Consider the following 26,036-nt stretch of genomic DNA (forward strand, 5'->3'; position numbering starts at 1 on the left):
GGTTTGGATTTCTTGGACCTATGTTTGGGTTTTCCTCCATTCAATTATTAATTCTTTCAGCATAAAAATTGTACAAATAATAAAATTGACATTTATAAAATTATTATGGAAAAAATATTATTTTTAAGTTCTTTATTTTACAAATGTCAATTGTTGAGCACACTTTAGATATACATTTTCATGCTTTCGTCACAACCCCCAACCATCTTATTGTTAGTCCCTAGCAATTTAAGCGCAAATAAAAAGACAAAGCTTGATGATTAGCTAAACGGAAATCCAGCAAAACCACCTAGGCATTTCAAACAAAAAGGTTGGAAAAAGATCACAAATGCTATCAAGATTACTTCAATTATATCTTCCAAAAGTGAATGTGTGAACTAAGCAAAAACTTCATACCACAAACCACAACACATATAGCCTTGAGAATTAATCAAAGTAAAAGCCTCAACTCCATATCCTCACAGGTAATTAGATAATCACTCAAGGAAAAGGCCAAATTTATGGACAAACAAACAAACGATCATTGATCAGAAGATAGGAAAGTTAGTTGTTTAGAACTCCACCATTCTTACCACAAACTAGCTTCAGGATTTCGATTAGTCAAATATGAGAGCAATACAAATAGAAATCAAGCCTATTGAGAAAGATTGTTCCCCAAGAAAAGAAGTTTGTCTTTTGAATTAACGGAAGACTTTATTGTACTGAGTCTTCTTCTTCAAATTTTTTTCTCTTTTTTTTTCTTTTTTTCTTCTCTTTTTTTTGGTAATGCAAAGTAGGGAAAGTGCAGAATTTCTCACATAACTAATATTACACATGTTATTCCAAAGGCTTCACATAACATAACAAGAACTAGCTCCCCCTCTCTCTCTTTTTTTTTTTTTTCAAAAATTGACTAATATCATCCTTCAGCTTATCATCCAAACATTCCTCAAACCAAGTAATGTCATTTTAAACAGCAATTAACCAATTCAACATATCAATGAAAGTTCATAAGTTGTTTCCTCAACTCTCCACTCACTCACAAAAGATGTGAGTCTAGAAAAATGTGCGCTTAAACATGACAATTCTCTTAGCTATATATATTGAACATCCATCTAACCACAAAGCTTAGTATTGTGCGCAAAACGTTTTTAGAAGTTATTCTTTGATAATCAAGATAGAAAAAGTGACTTAAACCAAACAATTTTGAAATCATACCTAGATAGAAAAGCAAAAAGTCCAATCTAAGCTTTTCAATCATGCAATGCAAACTTATTCAGACAAAAACTACCAGAATGAAAACAATAAGTAAGGTGTTGGTTGTCTCTCTCTTTCACACAAGAAGAATGTATATAAAAACTGTGCATATTATGTGCATGCAATGCTATCACCCCCAACCTGAACGAGACAATGTCCGCACTAGCATAAAAATAAAAGAAATAACAAAGCAAAGGGTAGAGGACACTTGAGCGATGGGTTGAGACTAGACCTGTAAATTAATTAACTAGAAGAAGAAAACATAAAAACTAATAAAAGAAAAACAAGAACAAATGAAAGGAAAGAAAAATAAAAGTGGTAGTGCAAAAAGATAGAACCTGACTAAGCATTGTAGACCGGAGCTACAAGAGTGCTCCTCAGGTTGGTCTACCCTCTCCACATAATGCTTCAATCATTATCCATTGACTCGGAAAACTCTCCCATCGATCAGATCCTCAATCTCAACAGCACAGTTAGGAAAGACTCGCTTTACCACAAATGGACCTATCCATCTAGATCTCAGCTTTCCTGCGTGGAGATGCAAACGGGAATCATACAGATGCACCCGTTGGTTTGGCTCAAAATTCTTCCTTAGGATCTGTTTATCATGAGCTGCTTTTAGTTTAGCCTTGTAGATCCTAGAATTATCATATGCATCGTTCCTCAGTTCTTCTATCTCTGACAACTGTAACTTCCTTTGAATACATGTAGCATTTAAATCAAAATTAAGTGCTTTGACAGCCCAATAAGCTTTATGCTCAAGCTCTACAAGTAGATGACATGCTTTCCCATAAATGAATCGGTATGGTGACATCCCAAAGATAGTTTTGTAAGCAGTACGGTACGCTCAAAATGCATCAGAAAGGCATAAAGACCAATCCTTGCGGTTCGAGTTGACCGTCTTTTCCAAAATTTTCTTGACCTCCCTATTAGCTAACTCAGCTTGCCCATTGGTTTGTGGATGGTAAGCAGTTGACACCTTGTGAATAACGTCGTATTTGCGCATCAAAGCTTCAAAACAACGATTACAAAAATGTGCCCCTTGATCACTAATGATCACATGTGGCGTACCATACCTAGATAACACATTTTCTTTTAAGAACTTAACAACTTTGTTATCATTAGTACGGCATGGCACAGATTCAACCCATTCAGACACATAGTCGATAGCAAGCAAAATATAAAGATAACCAAAAGAAGGCGAAAACGGCCTCATGAAATCAATACCCCAACAGTCAAAAATCTCAATAACCAAGATGGGGTTAAGGGGCATCATGTGACGATGAGCTAACGTACCTAACCTTTGGCACCTATCACAAGAATGACAAAAAGCATTAGTATCCTTAAACAAAGTAGGCCAATAAAGACCACTTTGCAAAACCTTTGCAGTAGTCTTCTTCATAGAAAAATGGCCACCACAAGCTTCAAAATGACATAAATTAAGGACACTATTAATCTCTCTTTTTGGAATACAACGCCTCATGATTTGGTCAGGGCAATACTTAAACAAGTAGGGATCATCCCAAAAAAAATTTCTTACCTCGACCAAGAACTTACGCTTATCTTGTGTACTCCAGTTCGATGGAACTTCACTTGAAACCAAGTAGTTAACGATGTGGGCATACCATGGCACTTGGCTAAGGGTGAACAAATGCTCGTCGGGGAAGTCATCTCGAATGGGTGAGTCATCATCAACAGAATTATTGAACTCCAATCGAGACAAATGATCAGCCACTACATTTTCGATGCCCTTCTTATCCTTGATCGTTAGATCAAATTCATGCAAAAGCAAAATCCACCTAATCAAGCGAGCCTTAGCATCCTTCTTAGAAAGAATGTGCTTAAGAGCTAAGTCGTCAGTAAACACGGTAATAGGAGAACCAATGAGATAAGCACGGAATTTATCTAAAGCAAAAACAACAGCTAGTAGCTCATTTTCAGTTGTAGAATAATTCCTTTGAGCACTATTAAGAGTCCTACTAGCATAATAAATAACAAAGGGCTTCCCCTCCCTTCTTTGGCCTAAAACAGCTCCCACTGCATAGTTACTAGCATCACAGATAATCTTAAATGGAAGGTTCCAATCCAGTGATTGCTTGGTTGGTGCAGTGGTTAGCTTAGTGATGAGAGTTCTAAAAGTTTCTTCACACTCTGGGGTCCAATCGAACTCAACATCTTTGACTAGGAGATGGTCATGCTATAGTAGAAAAATTTTGTATGAACCTCCTATAAAAACCAGCATGTCCGAGAAAAGACCAGACTTCTCTTACCATTTTGGGTGTGGGTAATTTAGAGATCAACTCCATTTTGGCCTTGTCAACCTCTATCCCCCTTTTAGACACGATGTGTCCCAAAACTATATCTGAAGACACCATGAAATGGCATTTCTCCCAATTAAGTACAAGTCCTTTTTCTTCACACCTAATCAAAACCGCTTTCAAGTTAAGTAAGCATGAATCAAAAGAATCACCAAAAACAGTCAAATCATCCATAAAAACTTTCATGCATTTTTCAACCATATCAGAAAACAAACTAAACATGCAACGTTGAAAAGTAGTTGGAGCATTACATAAACCAAATGGCATCCTACATAAAGCATAAGTACCAAAAGGGCATGTAAAAGTAGTCTTGTCTTGATCTTCTAAAGCTATCTCAATTTGATAATAACCTGAATAACCATCAAGAAAGCAATAGAAAGGATGGCTAGCTACACGTTCTAAGATTTGGTCAATAAATGGCAATGGAAAATGGTCTTTTTGGGTGGCTGCGTTTAGTTTCCTATAGTCAATGCACATACGTCACCCAATTACTACCCTAGTAGGAACAAGAACTCCTTCCTCAATTTCAACTACTATGACCATTGATTTCTTTGGCATAACCTGTGTAGGACTAACCCATTTACTATAAGATATAGGATATATGATTCCTGCGTCTAACAATTTTAAGACCTCCTTTTTAACTTCTTCTTTCATTATTGGGTTCAATCTTCTTTGGGGGTCTCTACGTGGGTTATCTCCGTCTAAATGAATCCTATGGGAACATATCAGTGGGCTTATACCTTTAATGTCAGTTATGGTCCAATCTAGTGCAGCCTTATGTTCTCTTAACAGATTTATCAATTTCTCATCATGCTCAGCGCTAAGTTCAGAAGATATTATAACAGGAAAGGTGTCACCTGGTCCCAAAAATGCATGTTTCAATCCTTTAGGTATTGGGGATAACTCCACTTTAGGTGTCTCTATAGAAGATGGCTTCAACTGGTCCCTTTCACGCGGCAACTCCTCAAAGCGTGGTTGCCAAAACTTCTTCTGCTTATCCTGCATGTCATTAGAAATAGAGGAGACATTAGAAACATCATTAACAAGATAAATCAAAAATTCAGAATTCAAATTAGAATCACAGAAGAGATATTCTAAAGATTCAAAATTTTCCCTTTCATCTACTTTCTCTATAATGAGAGTCTATCATGTAGGTATGATAGCACTCATCCTCGTCTCGGGGCTGCTTCCCAGCGTGAAAAATATTCACCTCAAGAGTCATATTCCCAAATGAAAGGTTTATCAAACCATTCCTACAATTAATAAGAGCATTGGCTGTAGCAAGGAATGGCCTTCCCAAAATAAGTGGAATCTTCAACTCATTGTTAACCACAGATTGAGTATCCAAAACCAGAAAATCAACAGGATAATAGAATTTATCAATCTGAAGCAAAACATCTTCTACTATCCCTCTCGGTTTCCGAATAGAGCGGTCAGCCAGCTGTAACACCATGAACGTGGGTTTTATCTCTCCAAGACCTAATTGCAAGTAAACTGAGTAAGGCATTAAGTTTACACTTGCTCCTAAGTCCAAGAGAGCTTGGCCGAACTCGTGTCCCGACATGGCAGGCAATTGTGGGATACCCTAGATCCTTGTACTTCGGCGATGTTCTCTTCTCAATCATCGCACTTACCTGTTCTGTCTGAAATGCAGTTTTCTTGACATCGTGTCTCATTTTCATGGTGCATAGATCCTTGATCACCTTGGCATAAGTTGGTACCTGCTTAATCACATGCAACAAAGGTAGATTAATCTTAACTTCTTTCAAATGTCCCAAAATCTCACCTTGGTTGTGTGAAATTTTTCCTCCAGAACTGAGAACTTGGGGAAAAGGCACTTGGACCGTAACCTCCTTTTCTGGATCTTTTGAGGGGGCATCTTCAGTTCTGCTTGAAGTGGTGACATTTGTGCGAGGTGGGCTCGGCAAAGGCCCATCTAAAACCTTACCACTGCGAGTAGTGATGGCGTGGACCCCCTTAATGTTCTCTAGATCAGAGGTGGATCCCTGTACCATATGTGACCCCTTCGGATTGGTCTGAGGTTGAGATGGAATTTTGCCTCTCTCTTGTATAGTAAGAGCATTGGTAAGCTTAGTTATCTGACTCTTGATATCCTTGTTCTCTTCAACCACCTGCGCAAGAACAAATTCAAACTTTTAGTTAGTCTTATTCTGTGCCTCCATAAATGCTTGAAGTGTTTCCACTAAAGGATTCCTATATGGTCGAGCATTGTATTGGGGTGCAGGATGAAATCTGGATAGTTGCGCCTCTACACTCCAATTGTTGTTGGATGATGTGGGTTGGTTCTAATCCTTCCAACTAAAATTGGGATGGTTCCTCCAACTAGGGTTATAGGTCTCTGAATAGAGTGAGAAAGGTTTCCTATACATCCCTAAGGCATTACACTATTCTTCATAAACCTCTCTCATCTCACCATAGGTAATCTTGAGCTAAGTGATCCAATCCCCCACAGAAAAAACATGAAGTTTAAGTTTCTACCTTGGCAACCGTGTGGGTGACTTTATTATTTCTCATCTTTAAGGCCTCAAGTTCCCTAGTAACAACTTCTAATTGGGCTTTGAGGTTGTCTTCCTCCTTAAGATGGTAAATCCCGGTTGGATGTGACCTATTAGTACTATCAGTAGCACTAGGTCCAGTCCACGTGTGGGCTTTCTCAGCTAACTCATTCAGGTAGTCTATGGCTTCTTAAGGATCCTTTTGCAAAAACTCCCCATTACACATCATCTCTATGAATTGGCACTCCCTGGTGGTTAATCCCTCATAAAAATAACTAACTAGCCTCCTAACTTTCATACCCATGGTGCAGACACAGGTTCTGTAGCTCTTTGAATCTCTCTCAAGCTTGGTATAAAGTTTCACTGTCCTTTTTCGAAAAGGTTGAGATCTGTCTCTTAAGGTTGTTGGTCTTATGGTGCGGGAAGTACTTGTTAAAGAAATCTTGGGTCATCTCCGCCCATGTACCTATAGATCTAGGTCTCAAAAAGTATAGCCAACTCTTAGCTCTTTCTTTCAGGGAAAAAGGGAAAAATTTCAGCCTAACAATGTCTGCAATATCAGCTCAGTTATGAAAGGTGGCCACTACCTCTTCAAATTCCCTAATGTGCACATATGGATTCTCACTGTCAAAACCATGGAAATTAGGCAAGAGTTGGATCATTCCAGATTTGAACTCAAATTGTGGTGTATTCGGAGGGAACATGATGCATGATGGTGTGGCTGTCCGGGTGGGGTGCAGGTAGTCTTTTAAAGACCTAACAGGGTTGTCCTCGTGTTGATTCATGGTTTCAGAATCAGAGGACTAACTAAATGCTACTTCTTCCTCAGGGAGTGGTGGTGGGTCCATTCGTATCTGTCTAGAGAATCTCCCTCTTTTGTCCCTTGGTCTATTCATAAATTCATACACCCTAAGCTCCTATTTTTTTTAGCTTTTTAACTTACAAAAAGAAGAAAAGGAAAATGAGATCAAGAAAATAAAATGAAACTAAAGAAAATGAAACGAACAGAGGAAATAAAAGAGAAGTAAAGAATGTTCAAACTCAGTTGTTGGTTTGGCTTCCCCGCCAATGGCGCCAAATTTTGTGTCTCGCCCAAAGTTATTACCCTTGGCTAAGCGGTCATTGAAGCGTAGCTTTAGGTATCGGACCCATAGAGAAGCTGATTAAACCAACAAAATGAGTTATTGCTAAGAGTGAATAACCTAGAAAAAAATGATTTTCTAAAAATAAAAAGAAAAGCAAAAATATTTGAATAAAAGTAATGATGATTAAAGGATGAAAAATAGTATTGTGATGAACAAGGCTTCGAGATTCACTTGATCAATTTGCTCAGTTGTTCTCAACTTTGATTCCTATTTATTACTCAATTGCAAGTTTCACATCCCAAACAAACAATCGGAAAATATAACTTTAAAAACCAACGACAAGAATAAAAGTATTTGTTCTGAGAAAATTAATTTCAATGAAGAACAAAATGATCTATTCTTACAAGCTATCCAAAAATGACAATATATCAAACCGGCAATATTGCAGTCAATGAATAACTCATAAAATAAATCTACCAAATCAATTATTTTCTAACAAATTACACATAAAAAGAGCATGACTAATCTTATATGGAAATTGAAGAATATAACTTCGGGGTTTATCAAAATAATAAAAGAAATCTCTCAAGAACAAAATTAAACATTGAAATCTCTCAAGGAATCAAAGTAAAATAACAAGTAAAACCCATCGATCAAGATCCTCCCTAGCCTTGTTGAAGTTTTAGCCGCGCTTGGACATCATTCTCCCCTCTTATCTTTTGTGAAAGACTGAGAAAATAATGCCAAAATAACCTCTGCAAGTCATCCCCCTTTTTGGTCAATTTTTTCTTTTTTATTGTGCTGCCAGGCTCCTCAATCTGCTCAGCCCGAATCCGCATCTTATCCCCCAATTTTCGCCTGAATATAAATTGATTTAGAGGAAGTTATCAACAGATGAATTGTAGTCATATCTCTTATCTGTTCATAGCCTTAAGAATCATTGAATTTCGACATTTGTAGAGAAAGATATGCCCAAAATACCGGACCATGTTCAGAGTAAAGCGGGAAACGAATCAACACTAATACTTGGGTCATGGAGCTTAGGTTTGGGTTTCTTGGACCTATGTTTGGGCTTTTCTCCATTCACTTATTAATTCTTTCAGCATAAAAATTACAAAAATAATAAAATTGACATTTATAAAATTGTTATGGAAAAATATTACTTTTAAGTTCTTTATTTTACAAATGTCAATTGTTGAGCACACTTTAGATATACATTTTCATGCTTTCGTCGGTCAGCTCGGCTTAGGAAGCATCAAATGAACGACTAACAGGTAACCCTAACACATTTGCATCAGGAAAACCTCATAGCACTTGCTCAGATCACTGAGTGCCAATAATCCTTTGTAATACCTCGAAAAACTAAGCCAAACCTTCAGAAAAGGGGGCATCTTGAAGAGGAAGCTCAGCTCAAAATCTCCAAACCCACCTTTTTGTGATGTTCAAAATTGAGCATGTAGGAATTAGTAGCATAAGTGACTAACTCATGTTTATACTACTCCATCATTTGAAACTCCTTAATGGATCGATCTTGTGTCTCCTCAACTTCCCTTTCCATAGCGTCACTCCTCACTATTACTAACTACTTCTTTGGCTCATTAACTCAGCCTCAGAGCTTCTTCACCTCCTTATCCTTAGTCATAGATCTCTCCACCTCTAGCTAAGTGTAGGTGACCTTAAGTTTGTTGTCTGTGCTTTGGATGTAGTGAGACATTGCCCTCATCCTATTCACCAGGTGGGTGAACGCAAAATCATTCTACAAAATAAGGTCATCAGCTCATTTAAACTCAAAATGAGAAAGCAACCAAGTTCATAGGGTTTACCTATATCGTCACCTTGATGGTTACACTCTCAACCACCCTGGAAGGTTGGTCCCTTATCTCCCTAACAATCTCAAGAAGCAAGATGCCCTAAGCCAACTCCTCGGACACTTCCCTAGCCTCTAACATATCAGTTACCCAAACTTTCCAATTTGGGTGGTAGATGGGTGCCCCACTACCTTTGGAGCTCTGTCTGCCTTACAATATCTTCAATGGCCTTGACTTAATTAGAAAAGTGAAAACCTACACATATGGGGCCTTTTGGAGCATTACTTAGAATGTGGGCAAAGTGGTGGGGCATTTGAGCCCCAAGTACCCAATCTATCTTCAATAGCCCCACTACCTCTACCACATTCTCATGAGGCCTTTTCGGTGGGCAAAGTGGTGGGGCGCTTGAGCCCCAAGCACCCAAGCTTCCTTTCAGGCTTCCTATATCCTTTGAACATGGTCCTCATTAACTTTCCTTGCCTATTCTTCACCCATGGATATCATTTCTAAATCTACAAGCACACAACAAATGCCAACACACTCCAACAAGTAAAGGACAAAATTGAGCAAACTCAATAGCTTGGTGACGTTGTTACCAAGTCATGTCGGGAACAACTCAGCACAGATTTGTCAGGCTTCAGAAGTGTACTCCATAACATCTATCTTGAGCTTGCCCATCATGTTTAGGGCATCCCTCTCTTCATCAGTCAAAGACTCAGATTTAGGTGCCTTCACTTTGATCTTCAAGACAATAAGCTCATACCAAAGAGGCCACTTGTCTCACAAATGACAAAAGAAAAACATCCCCTCCTTATGGTTGTGGATGGAAAAAGGAGTTCCATGATGTAATTTCAAGTTCGACCACACCGAAAAATAATAGTACTCCCTGTCTTGGTGTTTTTTCAAAGAAAGAATGGCGTAGAAAAGAGGGAAGGTCATTGAAAGGCCATGAAGGGTACAAAAGCATATATTAGTTTGACCACAAATAAAAAGGAGTTCGAATATGAGGGGAAGCCAAGGCCAACCTCAAGGTTATCCTCATGCACACATAACTTGCCCAGTTGAGGCGAGTCAACGTGCTCCCTTCCTTAGGCACCTAAGCTTGTACCTAGCTAAAATAAGGTACTGCTCAATCCTAAGCATGTCTATCTCAATCAAGCACACATAGAGTGTCATCAAACCCAGCTTTGGCTGGAACCTAGACCTCCTCGATTCCCTCTCCATTCTGGTCTTTAGCCTCAGCATCAAAAGGAGGAACAAAATCCTCATTTGCCTCACTATGGATGTCTTCCTCGGACTCTACTCTCGGAATGTCCACTTCAACCTTGGTGTCAACATCAGTTGCCTCACCATAAACATCCTTGCCGGCTTCCACCCATGTTCACCTCGACCTTGACCTCATTGGCATTGGTCTCAAGGACCACCACTTCTCTTAGAGGACTCACTCTCATTGCTTTGCTTACTACCTAAGCTGGAGCCATTCAACCTTGAAGAAGAAGATGAAGATAAAGAAGAAAACATAATGGGGAGAGCGGACTTACCAGAGAAGGGCTTTACACGAAGTTTAAAATACTCTAAGACAAGGACCAAGCTGAATTCCACTAGGCACTCTTGCTCAAATGACAAGTCAATTGATTCTATTCCTTCCCATTTTATACATATGGTTAATGACTCAAACAAGATGATGATCAATGGTCCAAATCATGCCCTATGCATAGCATACACGTGTGAGCTCGAAAGATGAAGCATCGTGACCCAAAGTCCCTCACCCTTCGCTTTGCCCCTCGCGTGAAGGGTGTGGAACCAATCCCTAAAACATCAGTCAAAGGCAACCTCAGAACATGACATGTTTTCTACGAAGCATGGAGCACAAAAGCACTCCCCCACAAGTATTTAAGGGCACACTGCCCAAGGTACATTCTTGTTCCACTCTCTAGAATTCTAGTTCTCCTCCTCTCTAATTTTGAATTCCCTTGTTTGGCTACGACCGATTCATCTAAATAGTTCAGCCCAACTAACATCCTTATTCTTTTCACTAACTTAAGCGTTGGAGTGCTCCTCCCTATTAACCACCTCGAAGCCTCTAACCTTTTGTGCTCCTTGGTTACAAGATCAAGTTCAGCTCGTTCAGTTCATCAAGATACATTATCTACTGTTTGCCCACCTTAGATCAAGCAATAACAAATAGAATTATCAATTGTATTATAACTTTTTTTCTCAATTAAATATACGACTTATTATAAAGATACCCATATACCATGGTGTTAGTGATAATTACTCCCCTAAACTTTCATTTTCCAAAAAGATCCCCTCTACTATGGGATTAGTGGCAATTACCCCTTAAACTTTCATTTGTGACAAGCACCCCCCCCCCCCCCCCCCCCTTCATTAGAGTTCCATCAATTAAATCTGAAAAAGGTTCTCATTCAGTTGTTAATTTTTTTTAAGTTCCCAAATTACCCTTTTCTTATTTATTTGAACAATTTATGATTCAATTAGTTTTCTAAATATAATATTGAAGTCCTCTCAGTTGCTCTAAGAGATCATTGTAGACTATTGGTAGGATTCAATATCCAAATGAAATGGCAGAGGTTTCTTTTTTATAGATATAAATTTAAGTTTTGTTTGTTTTTTAATTTATTAACAAAAGGAGTGGACAATTTTTATATTTTAAGATGGAGAGAGAGACATTAGTATTAGTGAAATGAAACAAGAATTTAAAGAAACTTGTTTTTCTATGTTAGTCAAGATTCAAAATATCAATACACCCAATATGCTGATAGTGGCGTATCAGGCAGTATCGATAGTTCTTTTTTTAGTTTTTTCAAATTTGGTTCAGAGGGACCGGTTTAAGGTCTATCCACCCTCTCAACCAGTCGAGACCCCAAAACACCCCCTGTAGGGGCGTATCGGGAAGTCCCCGATATGATACATATCGGCCAATATGGCCCGATACGTATCGATACTTTGAACCTTGATGTTAGTGAAATGAATCATTTAGCTGGTTTTGTTTGGAAAAAATGAAGGTATTTTTGGGTCAATTATGGCTTAAGAGGATAATTGTCATGACCCCATAGTATAGGGTGGTGTTTGTCACAAATAAAAGTTTATGAGGTAATTGTTATCCAGGGGGTCTTTTAATTTACCCTTTAATATATATTCAGTTTCAGTAATCAAGAGCCAGGAAGAGAGGCCCACCTTATGTATTTAGGTCGAATAGGGGAAGAACAAACAACCATTACAAACCCACCTAACTTTATATGTATTTTTTCTTCTACGTCTGGATAACCCTAAGCTTATTATTAAAAAAGCATAATGAATTTCTAGAGATTTAGAATTAACAAACCGAACGTGCAAAAACTGCAATCCCTACCCTCGATGTAAAACCAAGGACAAGACTATGTTTTGTCTTATCATATAATCAACCTACAGTAATGAAAATGGGGATACTTTGGCAGTGTGTGGAACCAATGTCATTTCTTGAGAGATCGGGTTTAGTGCTCATAAGACTGTGTTTACAGCATTTTCACAGCCTTTTATAATTATATATTGGGAATATCTCTATACTTGTATGCTTTTTTTATGAGAAAATATTTCAAATGCAAGGTTGCAAGGGACTGTGCAAATAGTGTGAGCATGGTCTTTTGAAGACCAAAGATTTCATTTCCTGAGATGTTTTTCGAGAAAACAGTGCAACATTGCATGCCGTTTTCTTAGAAAACTTTTTCCTTTTTCTTTTCTATTTGGTACCAATGTTGTTGCTGCCACATATGCATTTTTGAATGCCATGTCAGTATATTATTGCTAGCAACAGTAAAAAATGAAAAAAAAACAAAAAACACCAAAAAATATGTTTTCTCAAACCACGCCTTTCTCTATTATTCCCACCCATTCTTAGAAGAAATTTTTGTCTCATGGTGGAAACTATGTAGGTAGGGTGTGGGGCTATACACAGGTTGGTTCGGTTCAGTTTTACCTATTTTTGCCAACCGAACTAACATTGTTGAGTTTGTCATTGTTTCGACCCAAATCGACCAATAATATCATAAAACTGAGTTTGAAATTATTTTATGTTTGGTTGGTTTAATTGGTTAACTAAGCAAAATAAAAGAGATGTTGAATTATACAATCAGCCAATCGAAAAGACATGAGAGAGAGAGGATGCATTGGTCATGTGGGAGAGATCGGGAGAGAGATAAAAAGAGAGAGGATGAATGACTGATTGGTCAGTTGTACCATCGGTCACTGTGAGGAGAGACGTTACTAACAAAGTAGGTTATAAAAGAAAAAACGGAGAAGTACGAAAACATAGGATGCAGAATTCTGAATTCCACCCCCCCCCCCCCTACTATTAGCCCTCTTCCCTATAAACCACATTCTGCCCGTGAATTTGGCATCAATTCACGGTCAGGATGCATTACCCCTGTACTTTGGGGCTAGAGAATTTTGATCTGGGCTGATTGGTACTTCTTCTAAGAAAAAAAAAGAAAAAGTAAGAGGTGATAAAAAGGTCTGGTTTCTCGTTAATCCATGTCATCGTATTTTAATCTAAATATTAGTTAGTACTTCAGTTCGGTTTCAATTTGGTTTTTAGGGATATAACCCGTGACCAAATCTATTCATTGGTTTTTAACATTTACGAAACCAGAACCGACCAACTTCGTTTTAAAATCAACCACTTCAGGTTAAATTGGTTTGGCCGGTTTATTCTATGTTTTGAACAATCCTAGTAAGGTTCAAACCAGCCCCCTACAAGATTGTCCCCCCACAATGTCCCACAGCACATCCCCGCCGTGTATTGGGAACATCTTCCGATGATAATAACAAAAATGATGATGTCATATCATCAGGAGATCCCAATACATTTCCGGGGATATGCTGTGGAACGTTGTGGGGGGCAATCTTGTAGGGGGCTGATTTGAACTCATTATTCAGAGGTGAGAGAAACGGGGAATGGAGCTCACATCCTATGGACCCTTCCGTCCATCAATATTCCAATGAAAGTTTGCCACATGCGCCGAGAGCTTCAAATGCAAAAGTTGGATGAATTTGAATAGAATTAGCAAAAGAAGAAACCCAGTTCTTCATTTCCAACTGGCTTACCAAGTCGATCTAGACCAGATTCTTCAAGCAACATCCCATTCTTGTGAGCTAACAAGACATGAGCGTTTGCCATTGAGAAGTTGAGCATCTTTGAGGAAAAGATAATAGGATCATACAACAGGTCGTAGTTTCTAACATTCCAAACTTGAACCAGATTTGGGTTCAACCCAGAATTTCTGGATACTTGCATGAGATGCTGGGAGAAATGTTGTGTATGGTGGCCTTCGAATTTGTGCTTTGCTGAACTTCACTAAACTTGTCATTGTGTAGTTGAAATATTCTGAATCATATTTGTCAGACATGGATTCCTCTGATTACAAATTTACAATATCAATATTAAAATTATTCATCGCCTTCAAAGCTTCCCAAGCAATGTCTTACTTAGTCAGATAAAAGACCCATGAACTGGTTCATTAACCACTCCAAATCCATACCGCCATATTGCCAGCATTCATGCAGTTTAAATTAGACTTCCATATCAATATTCACCATGTAAACATAAAAACATTAGGGCAAAAGTACTTTTTAAAATCATCGAATTCGGAGGTGTGCGTTCAAGGCCTTGTTGGTGACATTCCAAGTGAAGATTGGGGTGGAGTTTGGTTCAGTTGAAGATGACGTAATAACAAAGGCCTGAAGGTACCATGTAGAACAGGAGATGGAAAGGGACCCAAAGGAAGGAGAGAGAAAATTTACATAAAAGTTAATTTTCGAGTCCAAACTGCCGTTAAGTGCCGACGGCCGACGCCCATTAATTTTGAAATATAAAAATTGAAATGGTGTGGCACAATGGTATTGAAGGGTTCATGTAAAAGGTGGACCGAAGGGTTGATGTGAGCTCCGGGGGATGGAGACTTTGAATGAGAAATAAATATATTTTATTTTACAAAGGAATTTGTTACAAAACGACTCGGAATCTGCTACCCACCAGTTGTACCCACAGAGAAGTGGGTAGCAGATCCGAGCTGTCAGTGAAACGTTACTATTTTATGTGGGCAGGAATCCCACAATGCGGGCAGCCAAAATTTTCCATATCTTGTAATATGACCTCCAAAAATGCTAGGGTATGGGTTAATCAAGATCCTTATTTCTATAGGGTTACATCAGATGCATAGGGCTTCAACTGCATATGTGGGGCATAATAGGCCCCATCCTATCAGTCCAGATGATGTAGGCATGTAAGCGAGTACTTAGAAAAGTTTTTGACACCTGTCCCTACTAGATCTGGTCCCACCAGTTAGATTGTTAGCAAAATTGTTTCTTTTTGTCATTGTTAATTAACCTCAAGTAATGTTAGGATAATTATCAACAAAAGTAAAAAACATAAAGAAAAAAAAGGGGCCATTACTTGGTCCCAGCTATTTGGCATTTTTGGCATTATAGACTGAATATAATGGCTGCTGCCAGGTTTGAACCCTATGCTTGTGGGCCTGAGAGTTAATTAGTATTCTTTCTTTTTGTTACTTGTTACATTTCAAATTAGTTGGTCCTCGTGCAATGCACGGGTTTTGTTAGTTTCTTTTGTTAAGCAAAACTGAAATAGAAGACTTAATTTTTCATGTTCAGGAGAATATTAACTTTATCTAATGATGTTGTCAGACTCTTTAATTTAAGTACTTGAAATGGTTCTCATAACTTTAATACGTATACTGTGGAATGCATCAGGAAGCATAATAAGGTAACAAAAATGCCATTCACCAATAACAATATGTACACTTTCAGATGGTAACATAGACAAAATCAAACAGTAGGAGCATTTACTTGGCGATTTTCCAATGATGAAATGTTAGCCAATACCAAGTGGAAACCTTGCCTTCAAGGCAGAAAACAAAATCCTTGCATAGGAATTAAAGCATGGCCACAATTATAATGATATAATATCAGAGATGAAAGAAAGTTGTTTTACCAACATTTACCAACTTAAGAACATTCTTGTAGTGTACAGATAGTATATTCTACATATATCTGCTGCGGTGCTTCCTTATTAACAAACCATACATATATCTTAATTCTTAAGCATGATACAGAAAGTGACCATTCCCTTCCTCTTAAAAGCACCTTTGTTTATGTACCTGGTATTCTATGCACCATTTTGGCCACTTCAGAAAAATATCAGATTAGAAGGAAGCAGGGCACAGCAGTGATGCAGATCACAGCTAAGGTGGCAATAATAGATCCTTGGTCAAATGCTCTTTGCAAGCTTCCCAACCGGGAGAAATGTTGGAAAGCCAAGTAAGCAGCAATCACCAGGGAAACAATTGCACCTACTTGTGTCCCTCTGCACATGAAAAATACAAAAATGTGAATAGAACTAAATCTGAAAGAATAAATCATCAATCACATAATTACTAACCTAGATTGACTTACCGTAGGTCCATGAATTGATAAGGAGCTACAATCACAAGTAGCAATGCCATCAAGGGTAGCTCCAATTCACCTAACACAAATGAAAAATCATTCAGTATGTTCTATTTCATGTTTGAAGTAGTAATATAATACTTTTTTCTTAGTTTACCGGGGGTAATGCAACTAAATTTATTATGTACTTTGTACAAAATTGCATGGTATCAGAGACAGATACGTCTGATGTACACACACCTCAACAAACTTAAGAGCCACCATATATCTACAGTTTATTCCATTATATATACTTTTAACACAGGGAAAAGGACTTTTGGATAAGTTGTATAGAAACAAGATCTAAATTATCCAAGTCTTCATGTGGCAAATTAGTAGGCCAATTGAATGTGGTTCCATGTATAATGAATTTCATGGGTAAGTTTCAGCCAACAGCCCCTATGTAATAGCATAAAACGTTGAAACACTGTTTTTTATCAGTAACAGTGAACTTTATTGATTAATACAAATTAACAGAACAATAACATCATTGGGATGGCCAGCCTCAACTAACCACCTGTAGTAACCAAACATCAAGTTCAGCTTCCCCCTTGATCTGTAAGCCCCCAATACATTGAGTTTCTTAACCTCCTGTTTTGCCAACCCATCTGCTAGACCATTAGCAGTCCTAAGTATACTCACTGTATGATAGCTCCCAACCCATTTATAATTCATTTAGCTTCTCTGATTTTGCATCTGTGTTTCCATGGTCCTTCATTTTTTATCGATATGGTCCTTCATTGCTTGCTAACAATAACAAACCTGTTATAACCTTCGAAACCCCTTCAAGTATTAGGTTGCTGAACCTCATAGCTTTAGCCTTCCTCAGCCGTGCCAAGTAGCCTTCAATTCTGCTCTAATTAAGTCCCAGTTCTCAATTCTCAAAGAGCAAGCCAAGTTGCAACAGAAAAGTTTAATCTTTGTCAACTAGGAAAGAGAGAGTGCGATGAATGTTTTTAGGTCCAACAAGATTTCCCATTTTATGGAAATCCTATGTAGTCGACAGGAAAAATACAACAGTAGAAACTACTTATGGAATCTTTGCCTGTTATGCTAACAATATAGAGGCCAACAACTGCATCAACCGCAACATAATGAGGTTATGTATTGATCAGCTTTAAATGACCTATCTAGAAATACATTCCATTTAAAATTGTTTAATTCATCCAGTTAACACAAATAAAAATGGCGCATTTTTAGGTAAGCTTTAATTCATCCGGTTAGTGCAACATGATGAGGTTATGTTTTGATAAGCTTTAAATGACCTATCTAGAAATACATTCCATTTAAAATTCTTTAATTCATCCAGTTATGCAAATAAAAATGATGCATTTTAGGTAAGCTTTAATAATTATATAACCGTTGTGCACAATTTTCTTTGAAGATAAATAAAAAAGAAAATTCATTAAGAAAATGGAAGAATTACAACAGGAGTGATAAGAAACCACCCCAAAAAAAACAAACTAAAACAAACACCCTCGACAAACACCTTTACAATGAACAAATTCTTGCCTTCCAGAATTTAGAATAAGGACACTCGACAAATGAGATTAAAATCAAGAAGAAAAAACATCCCCTCCTTTAGATGCCCTAATCTCCTTCCAAAGTTGACCTCCATTTTCTTCAACTTCTCTAAAAACCTTCCCAACAAAGTCCTCACCTCTGACAAAAGAGAACCCTAACAATTTATTTTCCTCCATCTCCGTGTTAACCACCTCTTCCAAATCTAACTCCCTCTGCACAAAATGACTTTCATCCATGATCACCTCCTTATCTCTGAAGGGTTCAGTCAAGACCTCCTTGCCTCTTTTGTCTAGTTCTTCTATTGGATTCATTCTATATTTTCTAGCACCCATTGCCTGACTTAAGAAATCTTTTGAACCCCCTCCAGCATCAGATCCTTCTTTCCCCAACTCCACTTTGTCAAAAAGAGAAAAAGAAATTATTTGACCCTCATCACTAGACCAAACTCATTCGGCTCTCCACCTTGACCATGCTTGACACCTCTTAAATGTGGAGAGTTTTGATGTATTCTATTATAATAGTCTTTGTTATATTGTATATCTTATTCTTTTATTTTTTTTCTCTCTTTCAGCCCTATAAGGGCTTTCTTGTAATTGTACATATTTTAATATATAAAAGGCTCTTTGTGCGTGGGGGTCAAGTCATTATATTGACACCCCTGAATTGTATGTTTCTCTCTTTTTCGATCACAAGTTGACATGGTATCAGAGCAAGTGATTCAATCAGAAGTGAAAGGAGTTTGTATCATTGGTTTAGATGAGTGTTTCAAGAACTTTTTAATTTAACCATCTTAAGTTGCTGGATTGAGAACTCTTTGGAGGCTGTTTTGATCAGTCCAAGAAGCTACCGTATTTTTTTTGGTAATAAATAAAAAAGAAAACTTCTATTAAAAAAGAGGAAAGAGAGAGAGAGAGGAAAGAGAATACACAAGCAGGTGACAAGATAACACCCAAGGCCCACTGAAACACAACCCCTCAACCCTAGAAATTAGTTACAGAATAGAAGGATTCAAACCCTTTAAATAGACCAGAAAAGCAAAGCAAGACCCTGAACCCAGATAAGACCCAAAACCTTTAATAGGCCCTGCCCCAATACAGCCCTTAGGAACCTTCTACAGATCTTCCTTCACTCATTGGATACCTTTCCTCCATTTCCTTGAACAGCTTCCTTGTCATTTCTTCCCTTCCTAACACCACCAGACCTAAAGCCTTATTTACTTGAACTGTGCTTTCCGCTACCTTGTCCACATCTTTCTTCTCTATCTTTCTAACTCTGTCCATCATCTCTCTTTCCTCCTGCTCCTCATCAGAATTATCTTCCTCTGAGACCTCCTACTTTTCCCCAGTTAACTTCTCTTCTTCTATGTTATTTTCCCCTAAACCAACTTCCTTTTCCCTTCCTTCCGCCTTTCTCTGTATGGGCCTTTCTAAATGATCTGTATGGGATCATCCCACAACCTCGTTTATAACCTCTGTCTTTGCCTTATCATGGGCAATACTTCCATTACTGTTATTTTCTTCACTTTTAGTCTTCACAATCTCTCTTATATGTTCTCTTGAATTTACTACAAGGGCCATCCCCAAAACTTACTTCCTTCAGCCGATGGAACAATTTCGCTATGTATACTAATTGTCAGTTGTTTGGATTTTTAATCTTTCTTGACCCAGCCTCAAAACTCAAGGATCTGAAGTTCCTTTCTAATGAGCTTCTCTCTTTTCCTTCCTAAATCCACTACTAATTTTCCAATAGTAACCTGTGTGATAGTGGGGTGGTCTGGTGACAATCCTTGTCCCAGTGAACACTTTCCTTCTTTTACTGTCTTTAGTTCATCGGCAACAGAAGTCACAACTGAATCTTTCAAGATTGAATTCGGTTTTACCTTATTCATTAGAGTAAAGCTCTCTTGGTTCTCCTCCCTAATGTTGTTTGCAACTTCCTTCCCTAATTGCTTTTGTTGCTCTGTCCTGTTATTCTGTGCATCCAACTAAAACCCCCCTAAAGTATCTCTCGCTGAATCGCAACAGTTCACCTCAAGCAAAAAGCCAGGGGCTGGATTTTTGTTCAAGAGCTCCAGAGAATCTAAAACACAGTCCTCCTTAGCCTGTCCCTGGTTCTCCATTGGGAGAGAATCCTCCCCGGCAATACCCAAGCTGCTTAAATCACCATACTTAGTGTAAGCCACCTTGACTCCTTCAAGCTTCGAAGAAAGGGACTTTTTGAAATCTACAGACCTTTTCAACACACAAAGACAACCCTTTTTTTCTTTCCACTCAAGGTTCCATTTAAGAGTCTTCTCTGCTGGGGGCTTGCTCCTGCGGCCGGAATAGAAGAAGACAAAGACAAACCCAAATAAAGATCCATCGACCTGCACACACACCTCCCTCTCACATGTTCATTTAAAGTACCAAGTGGCTCTGTAACTTTTTCGGCCTTATCAAGCCCACCAACAAGTGGCCCACCTCTTGATTCGTCTGGCTCATTCTCATTATCTAGGACTAGGACAAGTAAGACTGGTTTTGAAATTACTGGCTCAGTGCCGACTGACCCAATGGAGCTCACTCGAGTTAAGGCTTCCCTTACTGGTAGAACCTGGCTCCAATATTTTAAAATGTGAAGGCGTGATGCGAGGCATTCCACTACCTAGAGGCATGAGGCATAGTTCAGAACATAGGAATCATAATCCCCTGAACACAAGGAGGCATAAGCCTCCTTAAGAGGAGGGGGGTCAGGAGGAAGGGGGGATTTCATTTTTTTTATTTTTAATAAAAATCTTTTATATTAAGAAGAATAAAGATGCATAGCACTAGTTGAAGGGGGGGGGGGGGGGGGGGTGGTTCTTGTCGAAGCGGAGGCGAGCGAGTGAAGCGACAAGCGAGCCAGCAAGACCTTCCCTAACACAAAAAACAAATTGGGCTGCATGGAAAAGGGGGGCAAAGCCCCCCAGCCAAAGGGGCCGGGGCAGACCAATTTCTTTCCCCTTATCTTTTCTTCCCTTCCCTTTCATTTTCTCTGTTTTTTCTTCTCTTTCTTTCTTTTTCTTTCCCTTCCCTTTCTTTTCTTTTCCTTTCCTATTTTTCTTTTTTCTTTTTTTTCAGTCTTTTTATATGAGGTGTGCATGAGGTGCATGAGGCGTACGCCTCAGAGGTGTCAGCGCCTCTGGCATACGCCTCAAGGCATTTTGGTAGCGCCTCACCTGGAGGCGTGCCTCCAAGCGTACGCCTCCCACGCCTTTTAAAAAACTGCCTGGCTCAACAGTGCTAGACCAGGTGGCTCCGATTCCAAACTAGGCATTAAATGCTCCATCTCAACAGACAAACGGGACTTGGGATTGGGCTCTTCACCTATCTTGTAGCTGAGACTGAGAGTCTACGAAAAAAGGCCAGAACACAACCTTTGCAACCCTTTCTACATAAGGCTCCTCCCCTCCCTCTTTCTCGGTGCCTGGTCCAAGCTTCTCCTTTGAAGGAAACTTCTCAGAAATTTGAAAAGGTCCAATCCTGCTCTGCCACATAGCTAGTCAGTTGTCATCTTCCATTCTTCTAGCTTCCATCCAAAGGTTTGTTTCAATCGAGGTTGCAAGCCATACTGAATAAAAGTGATTATTAGTCCAGATTTCCACCAACCTAGGTATGTCTTCCGGCTTCACGCCATTGAGAAGTATAGCTGCTAATGCAGATTGAATTTAAAAACTCCCACTAGTTTCCCTCCACAAATTTAGGTGATGGATGAGAAAACATCTTGTTTCCAAAGATGGAAAGGAAGTCCAGCGATTCTAACAGTGACACCATCTATCTTCAATACACAGAGACATTGCATTGGATAGGGGGGACTAACTCGAAATCAAAATATTACCATAAGACGACTGCAGATTTACAACTCCCAGATCCAACTCATCTTCAGCCAAATCAATGAGAGCTTTACAATTTTTAAAAGGTGTGAAGATCATTGTTCCCTTTAGTTTTAACCCTTTACTTACCACCTCTACAATCCTCCTCCAGTCTTGAACCTCTTGCTCTACTTCAGCTACCGGCATCTTAGACCTAGTGTTTTATAAGCGCAAGGCGCAAAAAACAGAGCAAGAGGCAATTTGCACCCGAGGCATGAGGTATGCACCTTTTCAAAGCAAGGTGCAAAAGTACAAAAAATGGCAAAAATTCAAAAAAAGAAAAGCCAAATTTAAAGAAAAATGCAAAAAATTAAAAAAATACTAATCATAATATAAATAAAAATATAAACTTGAATTTCAAAATAAATATTTTAACAAACCTATTATCTAAAATTAAAATACATAAGCATAACATGTAATGTGTATTCAAATGAAAATTTAAAAATAAAATTATAACATATAAAACATTTTCAAGCATGTAAAACCCACAATTTATTTTTTCCCTCAATTGCATTAGATTGAATAGCTAGTGTGATGTAAAACATCTTGCATTCTTGATTCTATGAGCCGCCTTCGTACCATGCCCCTCGAGGCAAGCCCAAACATATCCATGTTAGAGTTTTAAATTCTTAATCCTTACACAAAAACAAATGATTTTATAATGTTAATTGTTTTTTAAGAAGACAATTTACTAAGATGAATGAATGAACAACAATAGCAAATAGGGGGTTCTTGGATATGCAAATTGCTGATATTTTTACTAAGCTATGACAAGATCAAGACATATCTTTCTTGTGAGCAAACTGATGCTTATGACTTCGCATCAGTTTGAGGGGGAGTGTGGAGAGTTTCGATGTATTCTATTATAATAATCCCTGTTGTATTGTATCTTATTCTTTTTTTCTCTCTTTCAGCCTGTAAGATATTTCTCTCTTTCAACTCTGCCTAGGGTCACTTTGGACCATTGGCCTATTAAGATAGGTGTAAAATCCTTTAGTGTTGGCCCTAGACCTTTCAGATTTGAAATATGTGGTTAACACATCTGGATTTTCAGGGTAAAGTGAAGGAATGGTGGGATGAAGAGCTAAGCGAGGTAAGATGGAAGGGCGTGAAATTCCACAAGAAGCTACGAAGATTAAGATCGAAACTAAAAGAGTGGAATAGAGATAGTTTTGGAAGAATTGACAAGCAAAAGTCAAATACCATCAATCAAGTTGAGGCTCTAGATGAGGAGTCCCAAGGGATCTTGATTGAATAGGAGAGAGAGCAAAGGAGACTACTGAAGAAGGATCTAGAAGATGTGTTGCTAAGGGAAGAGATTTGTTGGAGACGGAAATCAAGGCATCAATGGATTAAGGAAGGAGATGGGAATACCAAATTTTTCCATGACTTGGCAAGTGGACATCGAAGGAGAAACTTTATAGCCAAACTAGAAGTAGAAGGAGAGGCAATTACAAACAAAGAAGAGAGAGCTAGAACCTTTGCAAACCATCTCAAAAATTTGTTTGGAGTTCCTTTGGATGAGAGGCTACCTATGGAAGGACAGGATTGACCAAGGTTGGGCAATGAAAAAGCTTGCTGGTTGGAAAGAAGCTTTGAAGAGGAGGAGATTAAAAGGGCAGTGTTTTCAATGAACAGGTCTAAGGCGCCAGGGCTAGATGGTTTTACAATGGCTTTCTATCAAAATTGTTAGGAGATCCTAAAAGAAGATCTTTGTGAGGTGTTCAAAGAATTTGCAGACAATCATGTAGTAAGTCCAGGAATCAGTGCTACTTTTTTTGCCCTAGTCTCGAAGAAGGTTGATGCTATCCTCCCTAAGGATTTTAGACATATAAGCTTGGTAACCAGTACCTACAAAATCCTAGCTAAGGTGTTGTCCTTGAGGATTAAAGAGGCCCTTCCTTCCCTAATCAGCAAATACCAAGGGGCTTTTGTGCAAGGGAGACAAATTACAGACCAAATCCTAATAGCTAATGAGAAGATCCAAAAAGACGGGTTTTGTTTGCAAGCTTGATCTGGAAAAGGCCTATGATTTGGTGGATTGGCAATTCCTCTTACAAATGTTGAGGCAGTGTGGGTTTGGAGAAAGGTGGTGTAAGTGGCTAATTAATGGAGTGGTAAAGGATTTTTTCCCAACTTGTAGGGGTCTAAGGCAAGGGGATCCTCTCTCACCATTCCTTTTCACCTTGTTAGCTGATGTGTTGAGTAGAATGATCTCAAAGGCTGATAGGGAGAATTTAGTAAATGGTTGGAAAATAGGCAGGGCTGGAGTGTCAGTCACCCATCTTCAATTTGCAGATGACATCTTAGTTTTCAGTGAAGGAGGGAACCTTGAGCAGGTAAGGGATCTAAAGACGGTGAAAAAAGACTAAAATAAGGAATCTATTACCCCTGTATACAGAGACTTAAGAACAGAGGCAAAAAAAAAACTGATTTAAAAGAAGAGAAAAGACTAAAATACCCTAGAACAAAAACTATATTTTAACATTCCCCCTCAAGTTGGAGCATACATATCATAGAGCTCCAACTTGTTACAAATGTATTTCATCCAAGCACCACTCAAGCCTTTGGTAAACAGGTCAGCTAGTTGATCTTCAGACTTCACATATGGGGTAAGGATTTCTCCACTAACCACCTTTTCTCTAACAAAGTGACAATCCACCTCTATGTGTTTGGTTCTCTCATGATACACTAGATTGGAGGAGATATGAATGGTTCTCTGGTTGTCACAAAATAGCTTCAAGGGGGTTGTGACTAAGGCCATGTTTGGTTCAATTCTCATTCTTGCCCAAGATGAAATTCTAAAATGGACAAGAATGGGTAAAAATGGATAAAATGAGAAAATATTGCTATGAACCAAAAACTTTTTTCCTAGAAAATGAATTATTTTCAAACTGATAAGTGTCGTATGTTGTTTATTTTCATACTTAAAAAAAATTGTGTTAGCAGTCATAAACCAATGGCCTAGGTCTCCAAAATCATAAACATAGATGTTTACCGGTAGGGATGTCAATTGGAAAGGATTTGGTCCAACCCGGTCCAATCCAATATTGGTTCATTTACAAATTGACTAGACCAAATCCATGCAAACCAAGTAGACCTGTTCATGGGCCGGGCCGGGCCGGGCCGGGCTTTTACTCATCATTAATGGAAATACGCTAGGCCCGAGCCCGAGCCCGACCCCGAAGCCCGACCTAATAAAAAAATTACAATTTTCCCTATTCAAATTAGAATTAAAAATTCAAATGGTTTTTTTTTCCTATTTAAATGAACAATGGGCCTACAAGATGGTTTTTTTCCCTTTCTTTTACGTTTTAAAACACAGTTTTACATTCTTAAATCAAAAAATTTATTCAAATGGACATAATCACATAACCCATTTTAAGCCTAATTTTAGGTCGGGCCGGGCCGGGCCGGGCTCGGGCCGGGCTATTTTGACAAAACCTGACCGGCTCGAATTTATTGCAGGCCGGGCTTTTTGGCCCAAGTTTAAACCCGCGGGCCTATAAACATGTTCAAGCCCGTCCAAGGCGGGCCACCCAGCCCATGAACAGGTCTAAAACCAAGTCCAATTTAGTCCAAATAAAATGCAAAGGACCAGATCGGGTCCAATCCAATCTAAATTGAATCAAACACCAAAATAACATGAGAAATCCAAATTGGTTACAATCCAATCTAGTCTAATTACAATGCAAATGGACCAGATTGGGTCCAATTCAATCCAAAGTGAATGAATAAAAGCACTTTTGTAGAAGTACTTCAGTAAAAGTGCTTTCATAAAAGTACTTTGATAATAATACTTTCATAAAAGTGCTTTCGTAAAAGTGCTTTTGTAAAAGTACTTCTATAAAAGTACTTTTCGTAAAAGTGCTTTCGTAAAAGTACTTTTGTAAATTACTTCCATAAAAGTGCTTTTATAAAAGTACTTTCGTAAAAGTGCTTTTATAGAAGTGCTTTAATAAAAGTACTTTTCATAGAAGTGCCTTTATAGAAGTGCATCTGTGTACCCTTCCCAGGAAAGTTCTCTCCCTTTCTTATACAACAACCCTTTACCTAGAGCACCCTTCAAATAGCGTAGAACTCTATCAATACCTTCCCAATGGATTTTCCTTGGGTTCTACATGAATTGGCTCAATAATCCAACACTGAAGGAAATGTCTAAT

At 38.5% G+C, this 26,036-nt stretch overlaps 1 protein-coding gene, 1 non-coding gene and 1 pseudogene across 2 annotated transcripts in view; 1 reads left to right on the top strand and 2 right to left on the bottom strand.

The window, feature by feature from the left end:
* Nucleotides 1-1,651: 1,651 nt before the first annotated feature.
* LOC104587701 (uncharacterized) lies at nucleotides 1,652-6,855 on the bottom strand (annotated as a pseudogene).
* On the top strand, nucleotides 6,368-6,474 carry LOC148801707 (small nucleolar RNA R71). The gene has a single exon (XR_016084874.1). It is a non-coding gene; the product is annotated as a small nucleolar RNA R71 (small nucleolar RNA).
* A 9,098-nt stretch (nucleotides 6,856-15,953) lies between the features above and the next one.
* LOC104587675 (cold-regulated 413 inner membrane protein 1, chloroplastic-like) overlaps nucleotides 15,954-26,036 on the bottom strand; it is a 50,158-nt gene continuing 40,075 nt past the window's right edge. Inside the window, exons 5-6 of the mRNA XM_010245370.3 lie at nucleotides 16,434-16,503; nucleotides 15,954-16,344 (exon numbers count right to left, since the gene is read on the bottom strand). Of these exons, the coding sequence (XP_010243672.1) occupies nucleotides 16,179-16,344; nucleotides 16,434-16,503 (236 nt within the window). The 3' untranslated portion in view covers nucleotides 15,954-16,178. The remainder of the gene's footprint in view (nucleotides 16,345-16,433; nucleotides 16,504-26,036) is intronic.

Source organism: Nelumbo nucifera, chromosome 3, assembly GCF_055504915.1.
Source record: "Nelumbo nucifera cultivar China Antique chromosome 3, China Antique-T2T, whole genome shotgun sequence".
NCBI classification, from domain to species: Eukaryota; Viridiplantae; Streptophyta; class Magnoliopsida; order Proteales; family Nelumbonaceae; genus Nelumbo; species Nelumbo nucifera.